Source organism: Nannobrachium achirus, assembly GCF_963921795.1.
Source record: "Nannobrachium achirus genome assembly, chromosome: 5".
Taxonomy (NCBI): Eukaryota; Metazoa; Chordata; class Actinopteri; order Myctophiformes; family Myctophidae; genus Nannobrachium; species Nannobrachium achirus.
This window is the reverse complement of record NC_137814.1, coordinates 28,075,698-28,088,561: the sequence shown is the minus strand read 5'-3', so window position 1 is coordinate 28,088,561 and position 12,864 is coordinate 28,075,698. Positions and strand designations below refer to the sequence as shown.

Sequence of the window (12,864 nt, the reverse complement as noted above, 5' to 3'; positions counted from 1 at the left end):
GATTACCTTGGTGGTCATTTTTTCACTGGATAGGTTAGCCTCCAGGATGCAACCCAGGTAGCAGATGTGGTTTTTTCTTTCTATCACAGTGTCACCTACTTTAATTGTGAAGTTCTCAACTAGGCTAAGTTTCTGACTAGATCCAAAGAGGATACATTCAGTTTTGCCTAGGTGAATTGAGAGTCTGTTGTCATTGAGCCAGGTGCAGATCTTGTTAAGTTCACAGTTAAGGGCCTTTTCAACCTGCAAAATGTCTCTGCCTGAGACTAGGAGAGCCGAGTCATCCGCGAACAGAAACAGATTGCAGTCACAAGCAGATGACATGTCGTTTACGTATATTAAGAACAACAGTGGTCCTAGTATACTCCCTTGAGGTACTCCACAGTTTACTGGGAGGGGGGGGGACAGGGTTCCGTTGACTTCCACCATCTGTTCCCTCCCCACCAAGTAAGAGTGCATCCATCTCACTGCTGTGCTATCAAGACCAATAGCTTTGAGTTTTTCAATCAGAATAGAATGATCGACGGTGTCAAATGCCTTCTGGAGGTCCAGCATGACCATGCCGCAATATTTGCCATCGTGAATTTCACGTTTGATGTAATCATTCAAATAGATGAGGCATGTATCTGTGGAATGGGACTCTCTGAAGCCAGACTGGAACTCGTAGATCAGTTTATTCTCTTCAAGATATTTAGCCACCTGTTCATAGACAATTTTTTCCATTACCTTAGAGATGGAGCTAAGGATTGAGATTGGCCTGTAGTTGCCAGGGTCAAGTTTATTTGACAATATACACTCTCATTCAAACTGTTACAGTTTAATTACTGTTTGATTTGTTTTGAAATAAGCCTATTTGTCCCTTGCAGGGGGAAAAAAACATTTTCTAGGCCTACAGCTCTTTTGATTTCTTTAATTAAATAAATAATTAATTAAGAACAAAACATTTAAACACATGCAAATAGATATGTAAACTATGACTGACAGTCACACAAAGAAATAACAAGGATGATAAAAGCACAGAGGGGAGGGGGTGTATAGGCTTATATTAGGCTAATTTGAAGGAGAAAAAAGGGGGGAGGGTTCATTATGTTTCATAATTCATTATGATATATTGTTGTCACTGAAATCAGGAGGTGAACCTGTGGGGGAAAACAAACAAACACAAACAAACAAAACAGTCAGAGCTTTTCATAAGTGGAGGAGGGAGTGAAGTTCAGTGAACTTCGCTTCTTTCTTTCATGGAAAAGAAACACTTTGCTCTCCGTAGGGGGTGCTGCTGATTGGCCAGTAGTGCAGTGACATCCAATCACACCACGTTTCTGGTTGGCCAGTGCTCTGTCTATCTATACTGTATGTTCTGCATCGTACCATAACCATCCATGCCGTACTGTACAGACATTAAAGGCTGTTTATAATATATATTGGTTAATTGTTTCATTTAAACTTGTAGCAGACAACGGAACTATGGAGAAAGTGGTCGTTGTGACTGGTGCAAACAGGTATGTTTATTTCAGCAAACGATCAGTGAACAATAACTCGATCGCTGCGCTGCATTGATGGTTTCAATCGATCTACATCTATTGATATATCAAAGGATCAGTTTTCACTTTGATAGGATTTATTGTTTCAGTAACAGCGAGTCTCTAGCTGTGCCTCCAGCTCTTTAATAAACAGAAAATGAATCAGGTATTTTACAACATTTGATTTCAGCCCATTTATCAGCTTAATGTCTTCCAGTTCCACTTTTGTCTGCACATTTCTTTGTCACCAGCATCACTTGTTCAATCCGTATCCTGTCTAAAGGTGGTTGCACACTGCTGCGTTTTTCGTTGCGAAATGCGTTTTTCAGGGCAAGGAGAGAGAGAGAGATAGAGAGAGCAAGGGACCGAGTGGTGCGCGAAACGGGCGGCAGTGTGCAAACGTGACTGACATAACGTGAGGTTGGTTTTTTATTTGCGTGCTCCGAAATTCACTCCGATATTCGGCCCGAAAAACGCAGCAGTGTGCAACCACCTTAAGTGTAACTTCTATACTGATTGGATAAAATTGGTATCCTTCCTGACCTGAAAATGCATTTCTGTTTAATGAGAGAACGAGAACAAACACCCCTAACAATGAGTACCAGAATAGAGCTTTGATTGATTGATTGAAGGCTTTATTAGAAGTTTGCATAGGAAAATGTACAGATTCATGACGGTACAGTTCACTGGTACAAGGTCTACTAAAAGGAGATCCATGAAAAGACTAAGCTTATTTCAACAGGAAACCATTAAAGTATCTCATATAACATTGAATGACAGACAAATAGAACACAGTACTATGCAGTAGATATGTAAAGAAAAAAAGAAAACAGTAGGTCTATACAATCAGTAGGTACAGTATATACAATATATACAAGGAAGGGGCAGGTAACAGTAAGTCTAAACAATCAGTATGTACAGTATATACAAGGAAGGGGCAGGGAGGGTAGGGTAGCTAACACATTTTAACCAAAGAAAATCACTTACGGACTTACCCTATATTTAATTTGTTTTGTATTTAGAATTGTTCATTATTCCCTGCATGGTGTTAATGGAATTCTCATCTTTTGTCATACACCTTGTCCTTAAACCACCTTTAACCACTTAAACCGTATTTAGTTGGCCGAGGTCCCCCTGATATTTATAGGTCTGGTTCTCTCCTTTTTTCCTTCTCACCAAATCTTTTTGACAAGAATTACCTCTATAAGCTCTCAGTGTGTCGCAAGACTCGCAACGTGACACACTGTAAGCTTGTAGATCAGCTATTTTCAATGGACGTTCACCCCAAAACAGTACGACCACATATACATAGATAGGGCACCACAGACAGTACCAGCCTGTTGTCTGAGTACTCGTCCTTTGCTGAATGATATCATTTCTCTCTGTATGTCACCCACAGTGGCATCGGTCTGGCCCTGTGCCAGCGGCTCCTGGCTGGGGACAGCCAGCTCAGGCTGTGTCTGGCGTGCAGGAACCCCAAGCGGGCCGAGGCCGCGCGCTCCGCCCTCCTGACCTCTCACCCTGACGCCCATGTGGACCTGCTGCACCTGGACGTGGGTTCTGTCCAATCAGTGCTCAGCGCTGCTCAGGAGGTGAAGGCCAGGTCAGAGTGTATAGGGTGCCCGGCCCGGACAGTGGCCTCATGCTTTGCTTTCACTAGTTTCAATAGAGCAGTGGTTCTCAACCTTTTCAGGCCGCGACCCCCAAAATAATCATATTTTAACTGGGGACCTCCCCCACCCTGGCGTTGCGAGGCGTTGTGAGCATGTAGATCGGCTATTTTCACAATTTCTGCCTCTAATATTTGATAATTTGGCCAATGTTTAATTTGTCATTTTAGAGGTACTAAAAAGTACTTAAAGGGATATTACACTTTCAAAAAACTTTTGGTCATTGTATGGTCTAATCAGGCTTGTATGAACACCCTGAACAGTTTTTAATTTGCTTCATTCAGTATTTAGATATTTGATGTAAATGTTACCAGCTCCAACACGCCCAGGCCCTCTCCACATACACACCCATTGTAACTTCAAACTCCATTTTAACCATGATAGATTCATTAAAAACACACATTATTTTTTCTGGTGACTCATAATACCCTCCTAATACGTGAGCAGACCGTGTTTTTTCAATAACTTTTTTCATTTATTTTCAATAAAATATTATTGTATTTAATGTTTTCCATTTTCCCAAAGAATTATTAAAAATAAAAGAAAAAGGTTATTGAAAAAACACGGTCTGCTCACGTATTAGGAGGGTATTATGAGTCACCAGAAAAAATAATGTGTGTTTTTAATGAATCTATCATGGTTAAAATGGAGTTTGAAGTTACAATGGGTGTGTATGTGGAGAGGGCCTGGGCGTGTTGGAGCTGGTAACATTTACATCAAATATCTAAATACTGATAGAAGCAAATTAAAAACTGTTCAGGGTGTTCATACAAGCCTGATTAGACCATACAATGACCAAAAGTTTTTTGAAAGTGTAATATCCCTTTAAATTGTCACTTTAGAAATGTGCAGATGCCCTCTACACACTTAAACTTTGTGTTGGTTTGTTTACTGTTGAGAGAGAAAACAATGTTTAATCATGCTAATCAATGTTAAACATCTGGGGACCCCCCCAAATAATTTGGGGACCCCCCTGGGTGAGAACGTATGCGCATGACATCATCATCATACCAGTGGCAAAAAACTACTTTCTGGCCTGGACAGCCCATACATCCAAACAGAAAAGTCCTATCTGATTGCATTAAACAACATTAAACTCACTTTGCAACTCAATTTGCCATTTACATTATGCATGTGCATATCCTTTATACTGGGATGTCAACCGATTTCATTTCAAGGACCCCCAGTTTGAAATATGCATCAGGCCACGGACCCCCATTTGATATTATTTTTCTTTAGCGGGCGCTAAACGCTCCAATATGTGTCAGTGACTATATGTGTTTGTCCAATAGTTCTTCCATGGTATCAAAAACATTCGTATGATGTCATGTGGTTCTATCATCAGCACCACTCACTTCACACGGGTGTCTACATTGTAAACACTAAAGTCCTCAGTGTTGGTTGATCTCAGAGAGTGTACAAAAAGACCCACACGGGTCCATTTGGTTCTGTTTGTACACTCTTGGAGTTACAGTACAGACCCATAAGTGTCCACTTGGTTCCTAAATGTGATCATTTAGCAGGGGACTCCCTGAACCCCCCATGGGGCCCCTTATCTCACACTGAGAACCAGTACCGTACATCATTATAGGCTTATCTACCATGATTCTGTTGTCTTAGATAGCTCTTATCTAGATTCAAGTTCATTAGCCGTTATGTGATTTAAAAATATGCATATTTGTATGTGTGTGTTACAGGTACAGCAGACTAGACTATCTGTATCTGAATGCAGGAATTATGCCCAATCCTCAGGTGGACATAAAAGCCCTTTTCAAGGGCCTATTTTCCAGGTAAATCGCTGTCTCCCACAGAAAAAAAAAGAAAAAAAGAATTGCCTGTTTTTGATACTTTAACATACCATCATACATCGTAACATCGACTTGTAAAATAGGTATTAAATGGTTAAAGTTGAGTTGTGTTGGTTCATATTTAACGACATGAACCCTAGCATCCCTATTCTGGATCTTGCAGATCTACAAGCTCATAATAACACGTTGTGTTACCACACATTGTGTGCTTGTAAATTGGCTATTTTCGGCAAAGAGATTTGGTGTCAAGGGCAAAAGGAGCTGACTTTGTATAGAGTTGCTGGTCAACTAAGTATATTGTTGGGGTTTATGTGGTTAAGACAATCGACCCGTTACTGTATGCAGCTGAGCACTTGTGCAGGTGTCTGTACTGTGCTGTGCTGTGATGTAATGGGGTCATCATTTCTCTGCAGTAACGTCATCAACATGTTTGCAACAGCAGAGGGTCTACTAACCCAGCAGGATCGCCTCAACCCAGACGGTCTACAAGAAGTGTTTGCAACTAATCTCTTTGGTCACTTCCTCCTGGTAAGCCACAACCTCCACACACACATGCGTGAAACTTGTGTCTCCAAATGCATTGGGATCAAGGTTCAAGGTGATCATATAGTGTGTTGTATACTGTATACAGTATACACACACACACACACACACACACACACACACACACACACACACACACACACACACACACACACACACACACACACACACACACACACACACACACACACACACACACACACACACACACACACTATACTGTATGGATGGATTATCAGGCAGCATTTTATCATTGTGCAAGGTTGGGGCGGCTGTAGCGTAGTGGTAGATAGAGGCTGTCTGGTAATCAGAAGGCCATGCCTCCCAGCCCCAGTACACATGACATAGTCTCCCTGACACTTAACCTCCAACTGCTCCCCAGAAGCGCTCATCATAACCATCTTAGAAGCCATCAACTGGGTAAAGCTGAATTTCTAATAAAATGATAAATTAAATACAAAATAAAAATAAATGGGCGGTGTATCAGCCTATACAAACATGAATATACATGACCGTATATACGTATATGAATGCGAGGTTTTCTACTTTCTAACAAGCAACAAAATGTATTCATACTCATGATGTAATTCCTTCAAAATCCTGTTTATAAAGACAGTTGTCATGTGACTAAGAGCTATGTTTTCGTCCATGCCTTGCCTCTTATCCCTAAAGTACTTTGCCTTTTTTACTATTTTGAAAAACATACTTCAAATAGCCAATCTACAGCAACACGTTGTGAGCTTGTAGATCAGCTATTTGAACTATTTAAAATGTTTTTCAAAATAGTAAAACAAGGCAAAGAAGTTTAGGGATAAGGGGTAAGGCATTAATTGTTAATTGTTTTACTTAAGTAAAAGTATCAATACTGCAATATAATAATAATACTCTGTTACAAGTAAAAGTCTGGAATTCAAAATTTACTTGAGTAAAAGTACAAAAGTATTGGCATCAAAAGTACTAAATTGAAAATAGCCTACAGTATGTATAATCCGTCTGAAGTGGATTAATGTATGTTGTATAATATAATCATTGATTGAAGTAACTAGTAACTCAAGTTTTCAAATAATTGTAGTGGAGTAAAAGACAGTACAATATTTGGATCAGAGATGTAGTGAGTAGTGTACTGAAAACTGGAAATACTCAAGTAAAGTACAGATACCTCAAAACAGTACGGTACTACTAAACTTACTAAAAAGTAAATCTACTTAGTTACTTGACATCGCTGTGACCCACCCACCCACATGCTGTCTCATTGTGTTAAGGTCCGGGAGTTGGAAGCGCTCCTGTGCCAGGAAGGTCACACCTCCAGGGTGGTGTGGACGTCCTCGAGCAACGCCAGGCGCTCTGCCTTCAGCATGGACGACATGCAGCACAGTGGAGGGACAGAGCCCTACAGCTCCTCCAAGTACGCCTCGGACCTGCTCAGCCTGGCGCTCAACAGGCACAAGAACAGCGAGGTGAGCACATCACGCTTGCTCTGTAGCAGGGGTCTTCAACGTTTTCAGGCCAAGGACCCCTTAGTTGAGAGAGAGAGATGAAGCAGGGACCCCACAACCTGTTCATAGATTCCATATAGTTTCATTGTGTGACAGCACAATCATCAGTGTCTTTTGGATTCATGTCAATTTGTGTTTTCAGATATTTAACCACTAGAACTGTCAATACTTTATAAACTTGACCTTTCACTCTTTTCCCCTCTACACCAAAGCTCTTTGCCAAAAAATAGTCGATCTACAAGCTTACAACGCCTGGCGCTGCGAAGCATTGTGAGCTTGTACATCTGCTATTTTTGGCTAAAGTTCTCCGAATATGGACGGTGAACTGGAGGGTTCAAGTGGTTAATATAAAAAAGGAGAAAAAAAAGTTTCTATCACTCAAAGATTTGGAGGACCCCCTGTAGTAACTCTGAGGACCCCCTAGGGGTCCCGGACCCCCTGTTGAAGACCCCTGCTCTGTAGGATGACTGGGTGCTGATGTGGAGGATGAGGATTTTCCCGCTCAAGTATTCTAGTCTCTGTTTTCACTCAAGCCCTTTATACTTCATCATTGTCTCAAAAATGCTCACAAAACTTCACATGTTGTGAGCTTGTAGATCTGCTTGTAGATCTGCTTGTAGATCTGCTCTTTTCTTGAAATCTTCTGACTTTCCTTGTTTTCCTGAACAATAAGAAGACATTTACAGTAGGTCCAGACCAAATATGAGCAGTGTGAACAGTATAGGAACTACTTTATACTGTATTGTAAATAGGCATGCCAGGGTTCACGTGGTTAAACACTTTTTTAATTGACAGGGAATGTTCTCCTCTGTGATGTGCCCAGGCCTGGTCATGACCAATCTGACCTACGGCATTCTACCTTCATTCTTCTGGACTCTCATTATGCCCATCATGTATTTCGTAAGTTGTCCCACCCCCGTCTCGGGGCAGCGCTATGAGCTTGTATCTGCTATTTTTGAATAGCCAAAGTAAAAAAATGCGTTCCCGGTCTTCATATTAAATCAATGTCATGTTCTTGTGTAAGTTGTGTTATATGGTTTCCTGTTGCACTGGAGTGATATGAACAGTTTCATGTTATTGTTTCCTGTTGCACTGAACAGATTAGGATCTTCACAAACACATTCACGCTGACGCCATACAATGGAGCAGAGGCCTTGGTATGCTTTTATTATCCACTCTAAAAGCTTTTTGGATCCACATAGTAATGACAGAACTATAAATATGTCAATATGTCACCTCACTCAACATGTTTTATATCGTTTCTGTAGGGCAGAAACCTCTAATCTCAATATTTCAACTTTTTAGGTTTTTTAACCTTTTTTTGTAAATTAATACTCTACTTCAGTGTCACACCAAAGTAACAAAAATGGCTCGTCTACAAGCTGAGCATGTAGTTTGTCTGTTTTTTGTTCTTCTATTTTTGAATAAATAAATAAAGTGAAAGTTGTTACGTCTGTGGGTTTTATAAATACTGAACCAATGAAAACTATGAACAGAAGCGTTGAACGCGGGTTCTTTTTTCCATTTCCTGAAAAGTAGCCGTTTTAGGAGATTTGCACCGGACAGTGACGATATGTATTAATACAGATTACTGTTGTCGCCTTTCACAGCACGAGCTGTTTCTTCGGAAGCCAGAGTCCCTGGATCCAAGGGCCAAGTATCATAGTTTAACGTCAGGCCTTGGCACTAACTACACACATCCTCGACAGGTACAGTATATACTAAATAGCCATTCCATAGGCCAGTTCCACCATAATCATGTCCACTATTATAACAAAACCTGCTGGTCAGCCAACATGGACAGAACCTTTTCAAATGCATGCATGCATGCACTCACACTGTACAGTGTTGTATTTTGAACTGGCTGTGCACCAGCACCAGCATGTAATTCAGCAATAATTGCATTTGAGTAACCAGTATCCTTGGACGGATTGTTTTAACCAACCACTTAAAACAATCCTTCCACTTTTCATTGAACTTAATCTGTATTACAAACCTGACTACTCTAACTAACTTGGAACAGTAGTTCTTTAGTCTTAGCCTATTTGAAAATGGCGATCTTCAAGCTCACAACATGTCACATTGCAACATGTTGTGAGCTTGTATACCATTTTTGGAAAACTACGCCTATAATGACATGCCCCAAATAGGGATGCCAGAGTTAATGTAGTGTGATTTGTTTTAAGAACACCTATTCCTGAGAAAAATGTACCTGCTTCATCACAAGGCATACTGTAGGTGCGTTTCATCTAGTCAGAGTTTATGTAGATTATTCCATTGAACAATTCATTCTGATTCTCTATTATGCGTTTCGTCACTGAGCAGTAGGGGTGGGAGGGTATGAAGGGGTTGTTTTGATGCCATATTGTATTTTATTTCTTGTTTGTTTTCAGCTCTTTCCTCTTTCTTTTCTTTCTTATATATGCTAAAACAGAAAATTGTTAATCTGATAACTGATACATTCTGTTGTTGATAATCTGTTGGCAATAAAACTTATTTGACAAAAAAGAGTATATGTAGATTACCTATGGCTTTGTGTTTATTTTTCAGATGGACATCGATGATGGCATGTCTGAAGAACTTTACGTCAAACTTCTCGACCTTGAGAAAGCAGTCAGAAGGAAGTTGAGCCAAGAAAACTCAGACACCTCAACCTGTGGTAGTGGCCTTGTACTTTGACCAAAGTGTGTGATGAGCTTCACATTTCGATCTCAGATTTGGGGACGTTTTACTCCAATTTCCAAAGTGACCTTTTTTTAAGCACCATCAACACATTTTTGCTTTCTTCTTGTGTAGGAAGGACATACTTTTATTTACAGAAGATACATTTTTAACGTCATGTTGTCATATCATCTGATATTCCTACCGTCCTTCTCTGACGTTTTGGAATGCATTTCACAAGAACAAATATGTTCTAAAGCACAAACCTCTCAGGAAACTGTAACTTAAACCACAAACTGGTAGAACACCAAGGAAGGGGTGGTACAGGCAGTAGACTTGATAAAGCTTAATTTCTACTCTCTAGTATAATGTCAGTGACAGTTACTGACAAGAACTGAGTTTCAAGCTAGTTTGAAGATCAGTCCTTTTGGGCAAGTGAAACCATAATGCGAGTATTACTTAAACTAAGCTTGATTCATGCTTCTGTGGCAAAATGTTCTGCAATGTGACACAGTACATGACAAAAATAATGTACTTCCAACTGAAAAAAGTGCAGACGTTTCTCCTTTTTTATTGTGCCACATACAGTGCTCCAACACTTGACCAAGTGTGTAGGTACTGTATGTCTGTCTGTCTGTCTGTCTGTCTGTCTGTCTGTCTGTCCGTATGCAGTATAAGGTATGAGCAACAGCTGCAATACCAGCCTTGACATTAATGGACAACAGAATAATTCATATAGTTTATTGAAAAATTGCTGTGTATGGTAAGGTATAGGCCGGGTATAGGCTATTCCATATTGTAACTCGTTTCAACTTATTAACTTATTCGTTGATTACTTTGTTTCACTGCATTCCATTGTGCTTTCAGTGTGTGCATTCTGTGCAATCCCCTTGCTTTAGTCAACAAGTCACACACACACACACACACACACACACACACACACACACACACACACACACACACACACACACAATAGTTTCTTAATGCAGGATTAATGGACAACATAAGAATTCATATCCTATATAGCTTAATGAAATGAACTGCTCATAGGCACCTCTCACTTCACACTTGTGACACATCGCACCGAAGCATGAATCAGGCTTTAGCATAGATATAAAATGATGTATATTTCTATGGGCTTTAGACTTGTTGTATCTGTTTATTCCATATCGTGGCTGTCGGGCAGACACCTTGTACCTCTTAATGTGTTTTTCATAAATGAATGGCCTAATTTGTTTGTCATACTACAGCGTCACACAAAAGTAGCAAAAATAGCCTACAAGCTCAATGCATCGCAATGCGACACGCTGTGAGCCTCAAAGTACTAACAAGACTGTGTGACTAATTAATAACTACATTGATCCAATGGAACACAGGTTCTTTTATTTTCTCAATTTTCTGTAAAGTAACCATTTTGCATTTCCAAGGTTTCCACCTGACAGTGACAGTTGATGAGAGAGCTTTCATTATTTGCATAGTGGCCTCATTATCATGGACATCTTTATGCTGGAATAACTTTATATTGTCAATAAAATATCAACAGTGTAACAATGGTCTGTGTCACATTGTTGGTAGACATGCCACATGTTCCCACAAATTAAACCAGTTTATTTACACACTGTAAAGACCACAAGTAGATTAATAGTATTAACTACTTAATAGAAAAAAGCAACAGTGGTTACTGTTCTGTCTTGCTACTGTATGCTGTCAGTATTTTTCTGGTGTAATAAATACCAACAGCCACTGTGTCTGAACTAGATCGTATTTCACTCACAACAGGTTGCCTTGTGTCACTTGACCAGCGTTAATTAGCAGTGTTTGTTGATGATGGTGTGGTAGCTGAGCCCTACACTAATTAGCTTCCCTCCACCTATTCTTCTGTAAACTGTGGCTGTTGTCTCCTCATATCATAAAAGAGTGCGTGCAATGGGCTGAGATTAATGGCTGTAGTGGCCCCAATAAATGAGAACACAACAGAAGTCTATGGCATTAATGTTCTGTACTGTTAAAGCAGTGTATGAACGATATAGGTTTCAAATGATCCAGGAGGGATCATACAGTGGAACAAAATACTGACTTAATTTGAGACAGAGATCTAGATGCTCCAGCTTTAGTATGTCACCAATATCTTCTGTTACTTGAGTCTGAAAACAGGGCCGTGTCAGGGGAGGCCGAAGCTTGCTAAATTACTTGTCACATGAGTCATGTATGACCTTGTATGGCTATGCTGTGACCAGCAGATGTTCGACTCCCACAATAGCACTACATCTAACTTAAGAGAAGGGACGGTCCACTCCACCAGAATATAGTTGACAATGGAGAATTGCTTCCCACGCAAGGTTTTTCAAATTGGCAAACGACCCAAGAAATGTAAAGCACAGCCTTCACAAATAATGTGAACTTGTGAAGTGATGTCTAAATAGCTCTATGCAGTTGTGGCAACTGTATAGCCTCCTTTATGGTGCGATGTGTGTTGATTCTGGTCACACATGCCAGATCTGTTATCACCAGCTGTTTCAGTGTGCCCCTGCCAGCCCTGCCCACACGCTTCCATTTGTTGCTTTTTATAAACGGACAAATCCCACTTAAGCTTCTGATATGCAAGTCTGTAGGATCAGCTTAGTGGACAAACTGCATGCACAGAACATAATGCAGTATGAACTCATTGCACTCATATTTTTTGACCAAAAATATCTAATGAATTATATTTATCAAGAGCAAATTCTGAGCAGTAACTTGACATAAAATACAAATCTTGCAAGTCAATTTGGAATGTAGTATTTGTTTGTAGAGGATATCAAAACTTTCAACTTGGTGTTTTGACTAATGTGATGCTCTCAACTCACTGGACTAATGTTAGTACAACTGGTTCTATTTAGCAGCTAGCTGCATAATACTTTCACTTTTACGTTTTAAAAGTCCTCTGTTCTTGTGGACATTGCCTAGTTATTGCCTAATTGTAAATAAAAAACATTGCTGACGGCATTTGTTTATGGCTGCATAATGTGTGTGTGTGTGTGTGTGTGTGTGTGTTTGTGTGTTGCAGGCAGCTACAACAACAACAACAACACACACACACACACACACACACACACACACACACACACACACACACGCACACACACACACGACACACACACACACACACACACACACACACACACAC

General features: G+C 40.1%; 1 protein-coding gene across 1 annotated transcript; it reads left to right on the top strand.

Annotated features, from left to right (window-relative positions):
* The first annotated feature begins 1,403 nt into the window (after window positions 1–1,403).
* Window positions 1,404–11,145, top strand: LOC308285333 (3-keto-steroid reductase/17-beta-hydroxysteroid dehydrogenase 7-like). The gene is made up of 9 exons (XM_080726055.1): window positions 1,404–1,499; window positions 2,920–3,123; window positions 4,888–4,980; window positions 5,412–5,526; window positions 6,804–6,998; window positions 7,833–7,937; window positions 8,138–8,194; window positions 8,648–8,746; window positions 9,588–11,145. The coding sequence occupies exons 1-9, from the start codon at window positions 1,465–1,467 to the stop codon at window positions 9,714–9,716; spliced, it is 1,032 nt and encodes a 343-aa protein (XP_080582181.1). The 5' UTR covers window positions 1,404–1,464; the 3' UTR covers window positions 9,717–11,145.
* The last annotated feature ends 1,719 nt before the right edge of the window (window positions 11,146–12,864 follow it).

What these genes read in the sequence shown, in the direction of transcription:
- LOC308285333 (XM_080726055.1), top strand. Translation starts at nt 1,465, where the DNA reads ATGGAGAAAGTGGTCGTTGTGACTGGTGCAAACAG. An exon ending in GTTGTGACTGGTGCAAACAG is followed by an intron (nt 1,500 to 2,919) that starts GTATGTTTATTT and finishes TGTCACCCACAG; the next exon opens with TGGCATCGGTCTGGCCCTGT. An exon ending in ACTACACACATCCTCGACAG is followed by an intron (nt 8,747 to 9,587) that starts GTACAGTATATA and finishes TTTATTTTTCAG; the next exon opens with ATGGACATCGATGATGGCAT.